This window comes from Mauremys reevesii, linkage group 15 (genome assembly GCF_016161935.1).
Source record: "Mauremys reevesii isolate NIE-2019 linkage group 15, ASM1616193v1, whole genome shotgun sequence".
In the NCBI taxonomy this organism is placed as follows: Eukaryota; Metazoa; Chordata; order Testudines; family Geoemydidae; genus Mauremys; species Mauremys reevesii.
Window position 1 is genome coordinate 22,223,718 of NC_052637.1, and position 22,142 is coordinate 22,245,859.

The window sequence follows — 22,142 nt, forward strand, 5'->3', positions numbered from 1 at the left end:
AGAAACAGGGGAATCGTGTTGGCCACCGACAGGCCTAGCAACATGGTGTACCAGTGCTGCCTGGGTCACGCTGGAGCGATCATGATGAGGCGCGCTCTGTCCCTGCGGAGTTTTAGCAGGACCCTGTGAACTAGCGGGAACGGTGGAAAGCGTACAGCAGTCGGCTCGTCCACGGCATTAGAAAGCCTCCAAGATCGAGCCCAGGGAGAGGTCTTGGAATGAGCAGAACTTGCCTCTCTCTTTCCGTCCTCGCGAGAGCGAAGAGGACTATGCGGGGAAAGCCCCACTTCCGGAAAAACGGAACGTATAACGTCCGGAGGACTTGAGCACTTGAGAAACTGGAAGGATCTGCTGTGGCGATCCGCCAGAGTGATCCTGACCCCTGGGAGAAAGGACGTTACCAAATCTATCGATTGGGCTGTGCCGAAGTCCCAGAGTCGGCTAGCTCCCTGCAAAGAGGGGAGGACCGTGCTCCTCCGGGCGTGTTTATGTACACATGGCCATTGTGCTGAGTGTGAACACCGAGACACAACGCCCTTGCAGGTGCTGCTGAAATGCCTGATACACAAGGCAGACTGCTCTCAGCTTCCGGACATCGATGTGCAAGGCCAGCTCTGGAGCCGACCGAAGGCCTTGAGTGCGAAACTGATCCAGGTGAGCCCCCCCAGCTGAGAGATGGGGCGTCCGTCATGAGGGACACCGAGGGGTGAGGTGGATAGAACAGCATCCCTGCACCCACCAGGGAGGGCATCGACCCCCAGTCGGGGGAGCCTGGACCGCTCGGGGGGATTAAGGTGACCCTGACTATGCTGTGTCTGCCCGGGTGGCACCCCGAGGTGAGCCACGATTGAGATGGACGGAGGCGAAGCCTGGCACGATTGGTTACGAACGTGCAGGCAGCCATGAGACCCAGGAAACCTAGGCAAGTGCGAGCCAAAGTTGTCGGGAAGGTCCGTAGACCTTGTATAATTGTTACCATCGCGTGAAACCGAGGCTGAAGTAAGCAGGATGGCCCCAATGAATTCTATTCCCTGTGTGTGAATCAGAGCGGATTTCTGTATATGGATCATCAGGCCTAGATGCAGGAATAGATCCTTGTCGACGCCCACGACTGGTAACTTGGGCTCCATTGGTCCCTCGAATGAGCCAATTGTATAGATACAGAAAACGTGTACCCGACGGTGGCGGAGAGAGGCAGCTACTACAGCCATGCATTTTGAGTACACTTGGGGCTGTATAGAGGCCAACCAGGAAGACCGTAAACTGGAGAGTATGACGGTTGGCCACAAACCGGAGGTACCTTCTGTGTGGACGATAAATGGCGAAGTGAAAATACGCGCCCTTCATATCAAGGGCTGCATATCAGTCTCCGGGATCCAAGGATGGGATGACGGTCCCCATGGATACCATGCGGAACTTCAGGCGAATCATGAACTCGTTGAGTTCCTGCAGGCCTAGGATAGGTCTAAGACCTCCCTTTGCCTTGGGGATTAGGAATTAGTGGGAGTAGAACCCATTGTTCCTTTCGTCCTTTGGTACCTCCTCTATAGCTCCAATGGTGAGGAGCGTCCGCCCCTCTTGCAAGAGGAATTGCTTTGGGGTCCTGACTGACGCCTATGACTGCCTCAGCGACGCCTGCTGGCAAAGCCATGTCTTTGTCTAGGCGCGGGGTAAGGGTGGTGAGGCTGGGGCGGAAAGGTCGGCGCTGAGTCACCAGCATGTGCATGCCGAGAGGGAGCGCACAGCGACCTTGCTGTCCTTTAGGCTTTGCAGCCTAGGGTCAGGCTTTTTTTTTTTGGGAGAACAGGCCCTTGCCATTGAAGGGTCAGTCCTGTATAGTGTGCAGCAGCTGCGAGGGAAGGCTCGATAACTGGAGCCATGAAATACGCCTCGTGGCAACACCCGAGGCCCGGGTTGTGGCTGCGGAGTCAGCTACATCCAACGAGGCCTGGAGGGAAGCTCTCGCCACCTCCTTCCCTTTTTCCAGGAGGGCAGCAAACTCTTAACAGGAGTCCTGAGGAACCGACTCCGTAAATTTGCCCACCACCGCCCATAGTAGCGGCTAAGCAAGGCTTGCTGGTTTGCTACGCGAAGTTGCAGGGCCCCTGCCAAGTACATCTGACGGCCCAGTAAGTCCATTCGCCTAGCCTCCTTGGATTTAGGGGCTGGTGCCAGCGGGCCATGGCATTCCGTCTCAGTGACGGACTGGACGACAAGGGAGTTGGGGGGCGTGGGGTGGACATATAGGTACCCATAGCCCCTGGAGGATACCATGTACATGCGTTCGACTCCGATGCCCGCTGGCGGGATAGTAGGTTGAGACTGTCGGATGGTATCCAGCGTGGCCGTGATCATCGGAATGAACGGTAGGGCCACTCTAGCGGGGCGTAACCTGACAGAATGTCTACAACCGGATACCGTATCTCCAAGACTTCCTCCCACTTGGGGATTCAGATTGAGTGCCCCCCCGTCTCAGGAGGTCCTGATGGCCCCCCAAGTCTATTAGAGGAGGGCCCGAGGAGTACGCCCCTGCCACAGGGTCTCCCTCTCTAGCTGATGTCGCTCGATGCGCAGGGGATCGGTACCGGGAGGCATACCGGTACTGGAAGCGAGAATGGGACCTGCCACCGGAGCGGTGCCGGGAGGTCGACCGAGATCTCGAGGCTCGACGTCGGGAGTGGCGACGGGAGTCCGGTGCCTGGAGCGGTACCGGGAGCTGGATCGGCACCGAATGAACCGGGCCGGCGAACGGGACGCTGATCGGTGCCGTGAGTACGACCGGTACCGAAATGGAGAACGGTGCCGGGACTGTGAGCGGCGTCAGCACCTGGATCGGCGACAAGACCGAGAACATCTGCGGGACCGCGATCGTTAACGGTGCCGCTCCATGGTGCCAACGCAGGGTGGTCTGATCAAGGCAGGCTTGCTGATCGACTATATAACCCGCACCGGCGGTGCCAGGGGTTGAGGCAGCGCATGCGCTGTCATTGCAATCAACTTCCTCGACGTGGAAATGTTTCCGGCATAGAGGGAATAGTGAGCTCAACCACGGCTCGCACCAGGGAGCATTCAGGTACCAGACTCGACGGCTCTTGCGTGGCCGGAGTCAATGGTGCCGATATTGTCGGTGCCATGGCAGGATATCCGTGCCGGGCGGTCCGACTTAGCATAGCGCTCGGGCTGTGGAGCGGGCGGCTCGGACGGAGCAGGAGTCCTGTGCCTCTTGATCCTCCAGGAGAGGGATCCGTGCCGAGTGGACGACGGTGCCAGCGATGGCTGGTGCCGGAAGGCCTTGGCGGTATCGGCGATCCGGTGCCGAGGGAGCGCTTCTTGAAGACGTACCAGCACTCGGTGCCGAGAGCGGAGGCGTAAGAGCTGCCTCCCTCAGGAGCTACTTGAGACCAAAGTCTCGCTCCCCTATTGTTCCTGGCTTAAAGGCCTTACAAATGCGACACTTATCTGTCAGGTGAGATTCCTCGAGGCACGTAGGAGAGGATTTCTTGTCGGCATCGGCTTGTGGCTGGCCGAGCACGGTTTGAAACCCTGTGAACCGGGCATAGTATCCGGCACCAGGTGCGGGGAAGGGAATAAGCCCCAAACCCCTGTGACTATATACACAAACTATACTACAAACGAATAAAGTTAACTATAGAAATCTGAACTATATATACAAGAATTAACGAGAGAAACTACGAGTAGCTAGGGAAGTGGAGGTCAGCTAAGCCGCGCTCCACTGTTCCAACGACCGACACGGGCGGTAAGAAGGAACTGAGGAGCGGATGGGTCTGCAGGGGGTATATATCCGGCGCTATAGCAGCACCACTCCAGGGGGCGCCCAGCCGACCCACCGAGTGTTGCTAGGGTAAAAATCTTCCGACGAACGTGCACGCGGCGCGCACACACCTAACTGGAATGCATATGAGCAATCACTCAAAGAAGAACCCACAGATCCCCATTTTGTCACAGATATTTTTAGGAAAAGTCACACACAGGTAACAGCTTCCATTAATTTCTCTTTTTTGCCGCGATCTGTCCATGACTTTTACTAAAAATATATATGTGACAAAAACTTAGCCTTAATTATTCTAGATACTAGCAGTTCTTTGTTTTAAGGAATGTGACTAAGGATGGAGCTGTCCAGTATAACCACACTCTTCTAGTAACAGTGTATGCCACACATTTGGGTAATAATTTGCATATATTTACATAAAATATACCAAGAGGAGGTAGAGCCCCACTGCTGGAGCCAATTGATATTCACCATGGAAGCGTAAACATTATACAGACTGTTTTCTTCAGGCTTTTATCATGTGTTGATTTGGCCAATGGTTTGGCATTCTGCCCAGTCTGAGTGTGGAGTCCAGGACAGATTTGGTACTTCCTGCCAACATGCTCTGTGACTTGCTGAAACTGACATAGTGCCAGCCTACCTTACTCAATTAAGGGGCTACAAAATCCTCGGTCAGCTCTGGTCCAGAGTTTGTGATCTGGAAATCATTCACCTGAAATACTGAGGTTATGCAACAGCTGCTGAACCAACAAGTCTGCTGCAATATGAAGAGTGATTTCAGAATAAAGCCAGCTGTCTTCTTTTCATACCTCAGATCTCTGATCATTAATTACTCTTTCAAGCCCAAGGAGTAATGGAACTTCACTGCTCAAGCACTAAAAATGGCAAATTCAGAATACATAGGAACTGAACAGGGTGCTAGAATTAGATTTGTAACTTACACTTTAGGTGTTCTCCTGCCCCAGAGAGCAGCTGATAGAATATATGAAATGTTCGTTCATCTTTGGCCTGACGAACAGCGCGAGACTTTTCCAACAAATCTGATCATGAATAGTCAAGGCTCTTCAATTGCATTGTGAATCTTTTCATGAAAAATTCAAACATAAAATTGCACCAAGTGGGCTACATTAACAGCAGAATTATCCTAAGATAAGTTTGGTGCTTGCTGTGTTGGATTTACACCCTCAAGAAGTGACAAACAATTATAATTCTTTAAACCCATGTAAGACAAGATCTCTCCCTTTCTATTCATTTTTTGCAGGAGACATATGAAAGCCTATTGCGAGGCTCAGATAGGTTTTTTTTTTTTTTAGGAAGCTCTTAAGTTCCCCCCATGTGTTAATTTAGTAGTTAATTGGGGTTTGAGGCCTCCATTGCCAGTTTGAGTTTGTAATTCTAGTTAATTTACTTCTTTGGAGCTGGTTAGCTTTACCTAATGTGAAAACAACAACAACCATCACTTGCAATGGACAAGTTGGGATCCTAAAGAAACCATGCTTTCAATCAGTCTTTCAAAAAGGGTACAGCTGAATCCTCAAATTCCATTATAAAAAAACCACACACACCCCCCACCTACCTGTATGGCACTTGTCATGTCAAAAATGTTTTTTAAAAGTTAGTGTTTACACATTCTCTCACTTTAAAGAGTTTAATAGTATTTAAACAGTTTCTAAATTTCAAGGTTTGTGCAAATGGAGAGGTTGCTTCATACAGGTTGCTGCACATATATCAGATTAATTCCTCTCATTTTTCTATACTGAAACGAAGTGCAATACAATTTTGTTTTATAAAGGATACGGGAAACCTATCAAATTAGCCCAGTAATGTACCATCTGGAACAAACCTAACTTCTCTCTACTGGACACTAAATCCTCCAATTTTCATGAAGCTAAACAAAATAATTCCGCTCAGCTATTTAGACAATAAGCCTGGATTTTTACAGATACTTAGAGTTGTAACACGTACCTGATTTAAGAGCCATACTGATTTAGGCACTTGAGCCTTAATCCCATTCCTCCAGAGAGCATACTCAACTCTGAGACTAACACCCTGACTTTTCTATTACAATGCAATGAGAGCACAACAAAACAAAATGGAATACTACAGACAAGTGTTCATCTGGAAGTATGGAAGAAATGGGAATCAAGACCATTCAGCAAAAACTGAATCATTAGACTTCATATAACAACAAAAAGCATTGCACAGCTGTAGTTAACAAAAATGGGACAGAAGTTGGCCTTGCAGCCCGCCCCGGATGCACTGCCTATGCAACCCAAACGAGACTAAAATCATGCTTGTGACAATGGGTACACATATGGCAGAGATCAGTTGATTAAGGTGGTGCCATTTTCCACAGCACCACTTTATAGAATACTGGCTTACCTTTATCGGTTTTGCCAATCAACACCACACAGTCATAATCTAGCAGATTTCAAACAAAGTATTACATTTTCTGAAAACTTATTTCAGAGTAAAGGAAATTCTCAGACTTCTTGATAGTATGATAAACTGTTTTGAAACATAGGGAGGATTTCAAGTCAAAAGAAAGCATTCACACTATGATACCTTATGTCACTAGGTTCACCCAATGTTATTTCCTGCAAATGTGTTAACGCTGCATTACAAAGAATTCTAAGCAATACACAAAATTGGAGAGACAAAAGGCTGAGTCAGTCACTTCATATTTTAACCAACATTGCACTGCTGAAACAGGATACAGGTCTCAATGTTGGCCCCAACAATATAACCCGTAACATCGAAGTTAATTCTAATGAACTTGCCCTGGAAAAGAAAACAAACAAAAATAATTTTTTTTTCAGTTGCTAAAAATGAAGTTGTCCATATTAAAACATCTTCCCCATTTAAAAAGGCATACAGTAGAACCTCAGAGTTATGAACATCTCAGGAATGGAGAACGTTCGTGACTCTAAACAAAACGTAAACTTTTGAAAGAACAATCACAACTCAAAATTGACTTAATACAGTTTTGAAACTTTACTAGACAGAAGAAAAATGCTGCTTTCCTTTTATCTGAGTAGTTTGCATTTAACACAATACTCTAGTGTATTTGCTTTCCCTCTCCCCTCCCCACCCTTGCTGGTGCTTCATTGTGTACTTTTGGTTCCAAATGAGGTGTATGGTTGACTGGTCAGTTTGTAACTGATGTTCAGAATATTGAAATTCTACTGTATTAGGTAACATTTGCATCAGTCTTAATAGGTGATAAGTATTTCATACAGATAATAGTGGCAAGATATCATTCATTCACACCATTCATACACATTCAGTTGTATTCCATTAAAATGTTGCAATCTACTATAAGGTGCAATGTACTGTAAAGAGACTGCAGTTTTTCAGAAGCTCAAAATAAGGTCAGCGTGAAACCCAGAGAGGCACCTCTTATATTGTTACGAAAGAAAGCTTTTACTAAAAGGTCATTTAATTTTAATGCTGAAGAAAGGCGCTGAGTTGAAAGGTTGGCAACAGCAGTATAAACTTTCTCCTGAATGAGTCCCCATCCTGACTTGAAGGCACACCTCCAGTGGAGTGAATTCATTCTCTGCACCCATTCAAGTCACTCTGACAAGGTCATATCTACACTAGGGAAAGAAAAAGGTAGTTTTTAAAATGAGATGGCTTTTCATAAATCCCAAGTTTAGACAAGATAGGTGATAGTTTGACAGCTATGCAACTGTTCAAGATGAAACAACCACTTACCTTGTCTACACTAGTTATACAATGAAACGTGCCATTTTGTTGGCAATAAATCACATTTTCCTGGTATCAGGACATGTCTACAGTAAGTCAGTGGACGGCAGAGTGCAATGTAGAGATGTGCCAAGTAGAAACTAGATTGAGGTGACCAAATCCTTTGATATCGCATCTGCCATTCACACAGCACATGCCACACTTGAATCAGTCTTTGAGAGATAAAAACCTCAGTGCATCACATGAGCCATCCAGTACCCCTAACATTATGGATTGCTTAGAAAGTCCAAAGTATGCACAGACTGGCAAGCTTATGGGCTTGGATATCTTATTGCTCTATTGTACAATTTAAGTGGTTACAGGAAGAGTTATAGCACTGAGAGTAAACAATGCAACTCCAGTTAGGGACCTTATCTTCAAGCTGACTCCCTCAAATGGTGTCTAAATCGGGGTTCCGATGTCTAACTTTCAGACACACAAGCATGAAAACTGGGCCTATAAGTACTACAGAACAATGTCCTATTCACGTTTAAGTTTACTTCAAAGCTCCCAAAAATATGCCACTGTGCTCTATTACTCGTACAAAAATTTGTGGTTAAACTGGGAGAACTTCAGCGTCCACAACTGTGAATTTAGCACTGAAGCTGATTTTAAAATGTATGAAAGGCGTGCTAGCTGTTAAGGGCCAGAGTTTGCTCTCAGACTTATCCCAGATATCATTGCGCAGAAGATCAGAATACTCCACAAGCCCACTTTGAGACAGGTAACTGGCATGATGGATGGTGAACATATCTGTTTCTTTCATAAGGAAAAATATACAGCTTTCTGGAAATGGTAAGAATAAAAAGATGAATGAACTGACTTTCTTGTTTAATTTATGTCAAAACAGATTAGATAGTCTGTACCGCACTGGTAAGTCTACAGTGACAGCTTTTTGAAACTTAAGAGTAGATTTCACACCATCTGCTATAAGAACAGAATATTCCAGATATGCCACTTAAATTTGAAAACACAAATACTATGAGCAGACTCGAGTCACTGATATTTAAGCAATAATTGAAAAAGCAGAACCTTCAGACCAATGACTGGATGATAGATTGTGCATTACTGAATTTATCAAATCACCAAGTGAACAAATAAAGGCTATTGGAGCACAATGTATTCTCCAATTTGACAACTAGCTTAGTTCTGTTTACAACATACACAAGCAAAAAAAGATGGCAAGAGACCCGTTCTGTGGTGTCTGCAACCCCAAATTTGATTACAACTACAACAAAAAGATTAGAATGGGTAAAAAGATAGGGAAGTTGGGATTTTACTTCCTGGTATACTATCTAACATAAGAACTGTATATTTTGTAGGAGAGTAGACCCGACAACCTCACTACAGTACTGTCTGCTATTAAATTTCAGAAAGTTGGGAGAGGCTGCTGGGTTTTGTGCTAAGTAACAAGGCACTGCACTTCAAATCTAGGAGATCAGAGAATTCATACTGCATTCTTCCCTTTGTGGGAGGATTGCTGTAATTTCCTTTTAAATCCTTATTATTGAAGACTATTGAAGGCACCAGCTGGAGTGCATTACACTTACTGCTTCATAAAAATAATACCAGAGTCACTTGAGTGACTATGTTCACAATGGCAATGCAAACTTAAAGGGAAAAAATGCAAAACAGATGCTTTACAGCTTTCATAAAAAAGTATCTTCATTAAATTAGTAGTCTTCAAGGAATCCAAGAAATGAAATAAAATGGAATTACAGGGCAGCTGAAATCTGTTGATATTATAAAGTTTATATCCAACACATCTGAATACCAACCATTACTGTAAATAATGTGGCTTTAAGAATTCTCAGACTTGCATTTTTGTGGTGCCCTTCCTAGCTTTTGATTGATAAGAACTATTTAAAGGATCTAACCAAACAGTAAAGGCCATAAAGCTGTTCAGACTGAATTCTTACTCAAAACTTCACCCCTGATTTTGTAAGACAGATATAAAAGTTCTATTTGCTCTGTAAAATTTAGTTTACACTTTAGCAAGAGCACAGCTTCTTTAATTTATCAAATCCAGTTTTATTTTATATATTAAGTTGAGTTACTATCCATGCCTCGAGTTGCCCTACCAGCTTGTAAAGTATAACTGTAAAACCAAAGGAAGTGATTTTCTTCTCCCCTATTGATATTTGAAAGACCTATAAAAACAGAGGGTGACATGGGAAACATTTTAAACTGACTACACGAGTGCTCTATGCATTTAACAAGACAACTTTCCAATCTTTCAAATCATAATCTTAGATTTTACTCAATAGTAAGTGAAAAATCCACACAGAAGTATGATTTTTGTTTAAGTTGATAACCTTTTAAGACTGACACAAACCCATAAAATTCTAAACCAAGTTGATAGCAAAGCTGGATATTCAGTCATAACTAATTGGTGTCATAGCTATTCCGCCCCTTCTCTCAACTTTAATGAGTTGCTGTGGGCTCTCAAATGATATGCAGTTTGGTAATTCACTAACTACACTGAACACAACCACAGTTCAGGTCTATTGTGTAATTACTAACTTGTGTCATAGGCTGTGTGCAGGACACACTGCCAGCTGGGGAAAGTTTACCACTATGCATCTCATGTAAACAGCACATGGATCGATGAGCCTAGGAGTTGTGTGTTTAAAGCAAGTGTTTGCCTAACACCACATTGTTTCCATAGTGTATCTAGTAAATTAAATATGCTGGATATAGCATTGCAATAAGACTTCAAAATTTCAATATACAAACTTGTTGAACTCAAGACGGTAGAGTGTAAAGGAACCTTCCAATACCAATAAGGTAGGTTCTCACAAACAAAGAGCTAGCCTACGAGTAGGTAAAATGTATATTTTTGTGAACCACCATCCAGGTTTTTTTTTTTTTTTTTTAAACTTACAAAACGGGAAGAGTTGTCATTTTTCACAGTCTTTGCATTCCCAAAGGATTCCAGAATGGGGTTCGCCTGCAGAAGCTGACGTTCCAGCTCCCCCTAAAAAACCACACAAACACAAAAGCAAACTTATATGAAACATATGTATATGTCAGACTGTCCATGATTCTGTTTCCTTTCTGATCATTTTACCCCAGGTGCCTGACAAGATCTTCAAACACATTGCCTCTTATTTGTTTGATTCCTTGCTCTGTTGACACTCTTCACTGGAAAAGAGAAGATGGCATCTATTGTATAGAAAAGTGACTGAGCTTGGGTGGGCTGATGTTAAAGACACTGAACATAAGGTGAATTCAAGTTCAGGGCAAATGAATTAGGCACAGAATTCAGAATAAAGCCCATATGCTATTTTTGCAGGGGAAAAACAATTTGACAAAGTAATTAATAGTCTTTGGATTTCTGCGTAAGATGTTTCTGCAAATTAGAGCTTTAGGATGGTTAATAATCAGTATCTAAACCAGGATCATATAGGACAGCAGGTGCTTAAGCATACACCACCAGTCAGCAAGCTGTTGAGTCTCATAGCTAACTGGAAATTTGGACAGAATTTGTGGTATTTCAATATATTTTGAGCTGGAGCAAGTATGACACAAATGGCATAAGTGAAGTTGAATAATGCCAAATTGTAACATTAATTATTTTCAAACTTAAAAAGCAAGTCAACATATGCTGTACATAGCTGTATTATTTATGACATCCAATTGTTTTAAAGCGTCCTGAAGTTTAAGATGTTGAATTTATAATTTCTATGGAGCAAGTACCTTAAAGAACTTTTCAATTGCTGCCTATTAAAAGATCTGACTAGTATAACCAGGTCTGTGCTGCATCCATGAGCCCATAAAAGTAGCAAGTGTGTGGGAAGATGTGATACTATTTCCTTGCCCAGAAGGATGGGAACAAAAAGTGGAATTATGCCTCTGGAATGTAATCACAAAATTAGTGTTCATAAATCTGCTTTTTCCAATCATTTACCATTTATAGCACATGGAGGAGTAAAACTCCTGGACTGAATGAACAACTGACAATGAGAGACATCACACACCATTGTTAGTCCTTATATAAGTCAGTGATTATACAAATTATTTTTTAAAACTCACTTTGATTAATGCCTGTTAGAGGCTTTTATTTAAGTTGTAACATATCAGATTTGCTGAAATCTGATTTCTGCTCGTTCTTGATCTGTTACTTGACCTCAGGTAGACTGCTCAAAGTTTGATCCACTTCAAAAACAGATTTCCTTTCGAACTGTATATCCTTTGAATTCTAGAGTTCCTAAAAAAATTCAAAGTATTCTCCCAGACTAACCACTGAACATTTACAGAGGACGTGCACAAATATTGTACTCAGTTCCCAGTGTTTTAGAAAGAAAAAAAAGTGTTCCTCAACACTGTACCAACAAAACAGAAACCAACTTGGAGAAAATTTTTTAGCACCTACTCAGTGTAGTAGTTGTAATACTAGTCTATCTTTTTTATATACTGTCTAAATCGATTGTTCAGAATCTCTGATCCATACAAGGTAGTGGGCAGCATCTTGTTCATGTTTTTGCACCTTCATTGTTAGCAGATGTCAGGGAAGAGTTAGACAGAGAAGCCTGCTCACCCTTTTGTACTCAGCATGAAAACAGACTAAATTAAATATGTGAAATAAAGTAAGCCAACACCTTTCACAAAAGGATGCCCACAAGTTGTTGTTCATTGAATCTCACTGCTATTTCAGGTTCTACTTAGCCTGGAAACAACAGATATAGGTTTCAAAATTTTGGCCTAATGACAGCACACTGCGTTACCACTGAACAGACAGGTACAACAGACTTGTGCTGTACATACTTCAAAGTCTACCTAAGAGAAACCAAAGTAAAAGTATTGGAAGCACAAAGAAATGGTTTGGTCTGATAAGGGGAAATATTTGCATTATATATAATTTCAGAATGACATGAAATGCAATAGCCTCCAATTTGGTTTGGGGAGACTATATTGACACTTATTTATGGAGAGTGGTTGATCTCTGTTCAGGGGATTTTGAATGTTTGAAGTACACAGATTTGGAAAAGTGTTAAGTTCTAATTCTGTTTTCTATGGATTTGTCACTGTTCTTTTAAGAATCAGGATAGGAGTGGTGAGGAATGGTAAAGAGGAGAAACTTGATTACAGCCTAAAAAGCTAGAATATTTTTTCTTAGTTGAAGTTTTTGGTATTCATGACTAGATAAGAAGGAATTTATCACAGATTACTAAACAACTAACTCATACTTAAGTATTCTCTTCAGTTTTATAACAGTTTTAAATTATAGACTAATTTCATTTAATTTTATGAAATCAATTATCCTATTCAGAAACATCCCACAGAGATTTTAGAATGCAGGCAACATTGGGCTAGATTCCCCTACTTATACAGTCAAATAGATCTTGGAAAAAGCAGCATCAAGATATTGTGAAAAGTGAAGTCATGCAATAATTCATGCAGATCAATAGAGCAATGTTAGAGCAAGGACAAGAGATACTGTTATCTCAGTTTTAGAAAACCAGCATCCCAGTGATTTGGTTCATTGTGAAATCTGGGTGAGAGACAGGGAGCTACATGCTACTCACATACAACAGGGATCCACTCTGTAGTTCAAAATGACAGTGAAACAAAATGTTAATGGTTATGATTTATGCAATATACCAACAATTCCGGATTAGAATTTAAAATACTCCTATTGACACATTTAAAATATGAACATAATTGGACATTTTTTAATCCTGATGTGAACAGGTCCATTGGCAAAAAAAGCAATCCATCTAAACATTATTCATTAGTTTCTGGTTTTACAACAAAGAAACACTTGAGAAAAGACTTCAAGTAAAATTTCAGAATTGCTCATGTCTTGTTGATTTTCAGTGAGATTTAGGCACTTAAATATCTATTATTTTGAAAGTGGGACTTAGGTGCTTTTGACAATGTTACTTTTATCTAACCCTGGTGACCATGATATAGACACTCTGAAAGCAGTGATTAGAGTAGTAGTACTCAAACTTTTGTATTGGTGACCCCTTTCACACAGCAAGCCTAAGAGTGTGACTCCCCTTATAAATTAAACTCTTTTATATTTAACACTATTATAAATGCTGGAGGCAAAGCAGGATTTGGCGTGGAGGCTGACAGCTCACAACCCTCCAAATAATAACCTTGTGACGTTCTGAGGGGTAACAACCCCCAGTTTGAGAACCCCTAGATTAGAGTGTATACTTTGTCTGGTGTGCTTTTCCCTCTGCATTAGGGAGTCCTAATTTTATCCTTAACTCCCCATTTCTGCTAGTTAAAGCAATAGAGATCACAGCACTTTCTGTAGATAGGAGTCCAGACAGCCCCACTGACAGCTCAGCAATGCTCCATCACGTCATAAGAATGGGGAAGAGTTAAAACTCAATCATTATTGCTTCCCTACCCCTTCCTCTGTCAGGAATCAGAGAGCATCATCTTCACAACAATTCCAGATAGCCTGAGAAACAAGAGTAGCTCAAGTACACTCTGAAGATTTCAACCCATACAGGACTGAGCAGCCACTAAACTGTTGGGTCAGGTTCTAGTAAGTTATGGCAGATTTTGCACTTTAGAGGAAGTCTTGATTTTCCCAAGCCCTGTACTGTTGTGAAGAATATAATATCAATGTTAGTGACTCAGCGGCTATAAAACATTCGAGCATCCAAGTTTTTAGGATTAATGTGCATTTAAGTTTCCATTAGTTTAAAATTTAAATAATTTCTTTAGCACATCACTTAATAATGCCAAAGCATTCTGCATTAAAATCTCCACAGTACATTTACCAAGGGCACATAGTGAGCTGGAGGATTTAAATTGGTGGTAAAGATAGAGCTTTTGCTTCAAGACTGATTAGAGTTGCCAACTCTACAGAATTGGCCTGGAGTCTCCTGGAATCAGCATCTATCTCCCAGTGACTACTGAAAGCAATCCGGAAGATTTTAATAGGATATTTTAAGAAAGTGACATTATGTCATGTTGGGGGGAGGAGGAGAAGGAAATGTCCTGGAATAGCTTTAATCATTGTTGGCAACTCTAGGACAGATATACCAGATTTTATCCTGGAGCATTGCAAGCTAGTTTAATTCAAAGTCTGTTACCAGTCAGTGCTTTTGTACAAAATGAGTAATACATTTTGCTAAGATTACTTAGCTGCATACCTGTACTACTCTGTCACCATTTCATGATAAACATGCCACCACATTAGTAGTATACAGACGTATTTAAAATTGGATTGTTCATCTCGTCATACAAAAATAGTTGGAAAAGTATGAATTAATCCATATAAACTTAGAAGCATAAAGAAAAACCACTTGCCTGATGTTTCACGGGTTTAGGTGATTCGGGCTGTTCATTGCAAACAAACAAATGCAAGTGTTAGCAAGTCTGCATTTTTCCAGCTGCAAGCTATACCCCATGTTAATTATACATGTTAGTTTAACCAAACACTCAGTTCATGGAAATGGTTTTACCCAGTTACTGTAGCTAGAAGCAGAGCTATTATATTTCATTCGTCATTTCCTACTAAATTTTCTTGTGCATATTCAAAGAACTAATGCCATATGAAGTACACTTGCCAGAGAGTAAGTCTTCCCTCACACATACTGGCATTTATGGCCTAACAGGCTATTGCAGGCGCAAGAATTTAACTAGTTGCTGTATACGTATACTTTCTCAGTAATGCCAGCTAAAAATAACTAAAATAAAAATTGAGTTGTTCTTTCTCTGCAGGTTTAATCACTGAACATCGTATTTATTCAGCACTATGGCATTCAGCATCCTTCTAAAGTAACTAGCCTGGTCCTAAGAGATACCAAGACGAAGGTGGTCTGAGCAGTTGCTTCTCTCCTAACCTCCCCAGAAAGGATGTTTTTGCTATATAATTCCTTTTTAGAATTAAATGTGCAACCTCCTATCTTGGTCTCGAACTAGAAGAGCAGCGGGGTTTCAAGAATGATTTTTCTCCCTAGGAGCAAGTAAATGTTGTTGGAAGACATTTAGTTGGACTTAGAGGGAGAAAATGCTGTCAAAATACAAAAGTACTGGGTAGATGTAGTAGAAATTTTCCAAAATTTTTATTTTGACAGAAAACAAGATCGATTCTTGGGAAAATTTTTGCAAAATAAAAAAAATAAAATCTAATTTTTTCAGCCAGCTCTAGTACTATGTAAGGCCTGATCCTAAAACCTTTGCTCACTGAGGACATAAAAAGGCTGCAAGTTCAGGCCCCCAAAAAATCAAAAGACCATTTTAAATCTTACTGTAAAATACCCTTTAAAAATAAAATCTAGTGTAATCAAAAATACCAAGCCAAATGCATGCTATGAAATCTATGTCCAAAATTTCCAAAGCACTGAAGAAGTTATTTCATAACAAAGAAAAAATGTCTCTAAAGATGTTCTTAAGCAAGCAAGCAAGCTGCTCATTCAGTTTGTTTTAAGTTGAACAAAACCTCAATCAGCAAGTCCTATTAACATGCCTCATGATTCAATAGCAACACTATAGGCTGGTCTAAACAAGCTCTTGAACTGAAATACATTAATACCACTTCACTCTTACATAGCTCTTTATCAGTAAATCTCAAAGGAATTAAATTAAACCATTTTAGTTATTTAGCTACAAATCGAAGTGGACAATTATTTTAGAATAGAGGTGGCTAACGTCTGTTACCAGCTTTACGAACACTTTTATTCTGAAGCTGGCAACAAACTGACTTTAGCTAAGTCAACTTTAGCCACCTTTATTCCAAAGTGTCCACTGATCTGCATAAGCAATACTCATTTAATTAAAACCACTGCAAGCCTGTGTGTGGACCAGCCCTACGTTAAAGGCTTTAGACTCTTAAAACACAACAAAAAAAAACAAAACAACAATTAGTTTTGCATTTGGCAAAAACAAGTTTTGCCAATTTCTCTTTTCATTAATGCTTTCCAGTTGAATTAGACTGATTGAAAGATGTTACTGTACTTTAAAATATTCCTGGTCAGGAAGGCCTCCTGCCCTCCTAGTCCCCAGAAGACTCCCTGATTTGGTTAATTGTTGCAAACTTATATGGAGCCATGCCCCTAATTCTCCTCCATTTCCCTCCCTCCACCACAAGTTTATAACCTCTGCACTGGCTTTTTAAAATACCATGGAAGCACACAAACATTCTATAAATTTGTCTTTTCTCCATTTTTTGGAATTGTATATCAAAAAGCCACATTAATGTTCTGTTAATGTTGCAAAATTAAGCCTGCCAAAAAAGTTAACCTGAATTCTGGCATTTCCTATCTATGACCATATAATGAAATATTGCAGTTACTTTTCCTACAAGATCTCTGTGTTATTCATTGCACAGAATGGACCTGTGCACCTTCCAGCCAGCTAGTCCCAAGCAGGGCTGCCTTTATGAACTGCGGGGCCCGATTCAAATACCCGGCGGCACTCTGCGGTTTCGGTGGCACTTCGGCAGCGGGGGGTCCGCTCCGGGTCTTCCACGGCACCGAAGGAACCCCCCCCCCCGCCCCCGGCCTCCAAAATGCCACCAAAGACCCCCCAGAGCAGACCACCGCCGGGTGAGTAAAAAAAAAAAATTAAAAGGTGCGTAAGGCACGGGGCCCTAGTGCAGGGCCCTCTTAGGCGTGGGGCCTGATTCCAGGGAATCGGCCTAAAGCCACCCTGGTCCCAGGTCCCAGGTCCCCTTGCCCTCTTCCAACAGCTCCTCACCTATCTGTCCTGTCCCTTCTCCCAGCCTCCCATTAATCCTTCCACCAGCTCCCAGTCTAACCCCCTGTGTTTGCTGCTGGCGCACACACAATATAGAAAATAAATGTGCCTGATTTGGAGTCACAGACGGCACAAGAGACAAGCTCCCTGCTTTGAATTCTGGTGCCTGGCCTGGATACCATTTACAGGGAAAGTCCTGCTTTGCCCCTTCAGCTCTAGACTGGAGCATAGAATCATAGAAATGTAGGGCTGGAAAGGACTTCAAGAGGTCATCTAGTCCAGCACCCTGTGCTGAGACAGGATTAAGTAAATCGAGAACCACCCTGACAGGCATCTAACTTGCTCTTAAATGCCACCAATGAAAAGGATTCCGTGGCCTAAGTAACCTGTTCTAGTGCTTAACTAGTGCACGCTGTTAGGGGGTGGGTGGGGGGTGCCTGAGGCCAAGAGCAGCGTGCACCACAGAGCCTCCTGTCCACCCGCACCCCATGAGCCGGACCTGCTGGCCCCAGGACAGGCAGGCAGACTGCCTGAGCCCCCCCCTCACCCCCAAAATCAGGAGCCACTCGAGGTAAGCCCAACCCCCAGCCCTGAGCCCCTCCAAACATTCCAAGTCCCTTAACCCCCACCTGGAGCTCCCCTCCTGCACCTGTGGAGGACAGCAAGCCAGCCACCAGGGAGGGGGAAATGTAGTGAGTGGAGGCGAGGCCTCAGTGTTCGGTTTTGAGCAACTGGAAATCTGGCAACCCTAGAGGTTATAGTTGCTGAACTATAAGTGTCTAAACTCTGATAATAAAATCTGTTTCCAGATGCTTGGTAGGAGCTTGCTAGAGCTTCACCGCTATATCTGAACAGTCTATCTGCACTGAGCATACTCCAGCCTCTCAGCTCCCACATGCTACCAGACTGCATGTGTGCGCCATCCCCACAGAGCTACTGAGCATGCTGGAGATCAGGACTTTTCCTACAACTGCAGCTCCTGGCTGCTGTGGGCCAGAGTAGAGCTGGATACGAAACAGAGAACAGGGAGCCTGTCTCTTCTATGCTCTCTATGGCCTGTCCTGCTGGTGCTCAGGCAGCATAGAAGAGGAAGGCGACACTCAAATGCAGAGAGAACAAGAGCTGGATGAGTGGGGGGAGAAAGGGGCTAGAAGAAGAGTAGATTGAGACAAAAAGCCAGGGAGAGTAGACTAGTTGGGCAAGGAGACTGCAAGCCAGGGGAGGGCCGAAAAAGAGAAAGAAGAGATTAGATGAAGATTGGGACTGCAAAAAAGGAAGGGGTAGGGAAAAGGCAAGACAAAATACAGGTTGGAGGGGGGAATGGGCAGAAGGGTCTATGCCCACCAAAGCACACTTCTCCAGAACCTCGAATGGAACAAGATTCCAGAATTTCACTGTTTTCCTGCTGTTGACAAATATCTATGAAACCCAAAAGGCAGAATATGCATTTCATCTCCTTTTGGTGCTGGTCCTCACAGTGGGTGACACTGCTAATATTCAGTTACTCCCTTTGCTCAAAGAGCAGCGATGTGTGTGATGGATCTAAAAGGTTCCAACCTGGTGATGAACCAGACGGATTTCAATGACAACACATGATGGAATTTGTTTCTTAAAATCCTATGTAATTAATCTCTAGGAAATGCCAGAGTTAAGGCTGACTGTGCAACTTTAATTCAGCTCCCTTGTGCATATGCATTTGATACGGTCTTTAATTACAATATCAAACTATTTTTTCCACAGAACCCCCACTGCCTCATTCAGTGCATAGTATGGACAGTTCTCACTGAATAAACAGCTATTCAATATTTTGTTTTATCCTTGTTGTTCAATGTGTATCCCCATGCCTTATTTACTGCACACTACTAAACCCTGCTCTGACTACAGAATTAACTTCCGTGTACACTTTTTACAGTGCAAATCACTATTATCTGAGTGTTTCACACAAGTTAACTAATTTATCTTCACAACACCTCTGTGAAGTGAGGGGGTATTGTGCCTATTTTACAGAAACGGAGCTGAGGCACACAGAGATTAAAGGTGCGAAGTGTCACAGGTTTTGGGTGCCTACTTTGAGACACCTAGAACCTGATTTTTTTCCCCCTCCCAGAGTACTTAGCATTATATAGCACGTTATATATTTAAAGCCCAGCTCCCACTGACTTCAGTTTACAGCTTGAGTGCTCAACACTTCTGCAAATCAGACCCAAGGTCTCAAGCTGGGCATCTGGAAAATGACCACCTATGGAGTGTTTGGTTTATGTGACTTGACTAGCATCAGATAGGAATTCAGTGGCAGGGGCAGGGCTAGAATACCATTCTCTATCCTAAACCATGGAGTGCTAGACTTTGCAATCTTAATGTTCTTTTAATGCAGTGTGCGCGCACAGGCAAAATATACAGATAAACTGATGAACTCCCTTCCCTTATCTCTTCCTATATCTGTTTAGTGTAATGCAGCTTTACTCCTGACACTCTGCCTCCAGCTCAGTATAAGCCAATAGAGAACAAGAATCAAACCATAAAGCAAAGATATGAGTGGATTACCATGTACAGTAAAAGTCAGTCTCTAGTAAAAGTATTTCCCATTTTTTTTTACTTCAGTTAAATTTACCTTGAGTGCTGGACTTCGCAACCCCAATATTTTTTTTTAGACTTTTTTTTTTTTAAGTTATATTGCTTTATGCAACCTTGATTCTGCTCCCCTCCTTTATACGTATTAGGACATGGATTACAAATTGCGTCTTCCTCTATTTTTCACAGGACCCACACCTCATTCACTGCTCACAATGGAGAGTACTTGGTGAATGAGGTAGGTATTTAATTTTTTTTTATTAGGTGTAAAACTTTGGATGGTGAATAGTAAAAGGACACGGAGCTGCACACACTGAAGGATGAGGATCAAAAGAAATTTTACTTTCTCCACCAGCTCTTTTATGGCAATTACTGCAATATCCAAGTGCCATACACACTATTACAGGGGATAAATTCATTTGATACACAAAAGTTGTGTTATCCCATTTTACTCATGGGAACTCAGGCAAAAAGAGATTAGGATCAAAATTCACAGAAAAAGTGTCCACTAATTTTTGAGTGATTGGGAATCCAACCTGACACCAACAGTATGTCCCCTTCCCGCCCCCCCCCCACCCACCCTTTAAACATCTTCATAGCACTTCATATATTTAAAGCATTGTATAGACATTAACTAATCAATCTTCAGAGCATCCCTGTAAGATGTGGGCAATTTTACAGATGGGGAAACAGAAAAAGGAGATGTACAGTGTGGCTTTATGCAAGTCGCATCAGTGGCAGAGCCAGGATTGTCCATAATCAAAAACTTTTAAATGAGGTAATTAAGTTTGAGCAATTGTGACATTTTCCCAAAGCAAACCCTAAACACAAAGAAATAAGTCACATTATACCTCTTAATCATGCCCTAATGCCTCCATGGCATGACAAGACTCAAATACCTTCTGCCTGTAACTGACAAAGACACTACACAAGGGAGATTAATGTGCTACACAAACATAGGCACCAACTCTGTGGGTGGAGCGCCCACAGAAAAAAAAATGAGTGGGTGCTTAGCACCCCTCAGCAGCCTGCTCTACCCCTCGCCCCACCCCCCATGCCTCCTGTCCACCAGGGTCTTATCGATCAACTCCTCCTCCTCCCCTCTCTCAGTGCCTCCCGCCCAGCACCATCAGCTGTTCTGCACCATGCAGGAGGTGCAGGGAAGGAGTGGGCGCTTGGGAGAAGGGGCGGGGGAAGGGCCTGGGGCAGAGCAGGAGTGGGAAAGAGGCAGGGCCTGGGGTATAGCAGGGTGAGCACCCCCAGGCTCCAGAGGAAGCCAGCACCTGTGTACACAAAAGCCTTATTACAAATTCATGCTCGCACCATAAGCACACAACACATTGCATAATTACCCTATGCACAAAGTTAATAGAATATTTACTGATGTTGAGTTCGTAATTTAGGTTTCCCCACACACAGGACTTGTTAAAGACTCCCCCAAGAGTCCATGTGAACATAGAGCAGCCTCCCCTCTGCTCTCCTGTCCCTCACACTCTCCTCTAGGTTCTCCTTCTTAACCCTGTCCTGCTGCTACCAGTTCTCGTCAGCATTGCTAACTCATGTATAAATCATGTGTCACGTAGTTCTGGCTCCAGCTTTCCTGTGATTTTGAGTCTCCATGTGCTCAGGATTCAAATCAAGGGACAGGCAGGGGTCCACCAGACAATTTATAATGGGAAATATGTCAACTAAACCATAGGAGTTGCTACTATAAATGGTTCAAGACAGAGACTGTTTTAGGTCTTAAACACCATACAACCTGTGGTACCATTGCAAAATATAAATCATGCTAACAGCAATACTTTTGGTAGTGAACCAGTAGCCTAGAGAGAAACTGAATAATGGAGTTACTATGAGTTTACAACTGATGATCTGAAACCCATTTATATACTTTTGACTTTGCACTGCATAAAACCCTTAATCCACCAACGTGCACGTCAGATTTTGCTGAAGTCCAGCAGCAATTTTTAAGTTTTACTGAAAGAGTCCAAGTTATAAGGCAGTGAGTTAAGTTTTTCCAATACCATGTCATATAAAAACAGAAAGATAATGATCATAGCAAAGGACTCAGTTGTTTTATTACCCTTCCCTAACAGTGGGCTTCTAGCTCTCACCACTGCAAAAGCATGGTGTTTATTACACATTGTAATTTTCCACATATCCTGTCAGAGTTTAACAGTTAATATTTGTTTTTAATACTATGAATTAAGCAATCACATTTTATTTTCCAGATTATTCATTTCTGTTGCTAGAATACTTTAACGATCTTAGCTAACAGCCATATCAACTGATTTATTTTTAATCCTAAAAATTAGTTTTTAATCCTTTTAGCAGTGACAGCACTTCAGGGTATTTAGATACAATA

General features: G+C 42.5%; 1 protein-coding gene across 5 annotated transcripts in view; it reads right to left on the reverse strand.

The window, feature by feature from the left end:
- The window catches only part of MYH10 (myosin heavy chain 10), a 145,460-nt gene that overhangs the window by 59,763 nt on the left and 63,555 nt on the right, over nt 1-22,142 (reverse strand). For 3 of the 5 annotated variants that reach the window (XM_039500904.1, XM_039500905.1, XM_039500909.1), the window contains 5 exons: nt 14,816-14,845; nt 13,066-13,083; nt 10,422-10,514; nt 6,508-6,571; nt 4,732-4,830 (listed from right to left, as the gene is read on the reverse strand). In XM_039500904.1, the coding sequence (XP_039356838.1) occupies nt 4,732-4,830; nt 6,508-6,571; nt 10,422-10,514; nt 13,066-13,083; nt 14,816-14,845 (304 nt within the window). The remainder of the gene's footprint in view (nt 1-4,731; nt 4,831-6,507; nt 6,572-10,421; nt 10,515-13,065; nt 13,084-14,815; nt 14,846-22,142) is intronic. The other 2 variants (XM_039500906.1, XM_039500907.1) reach the window with 2 other exon arrangements.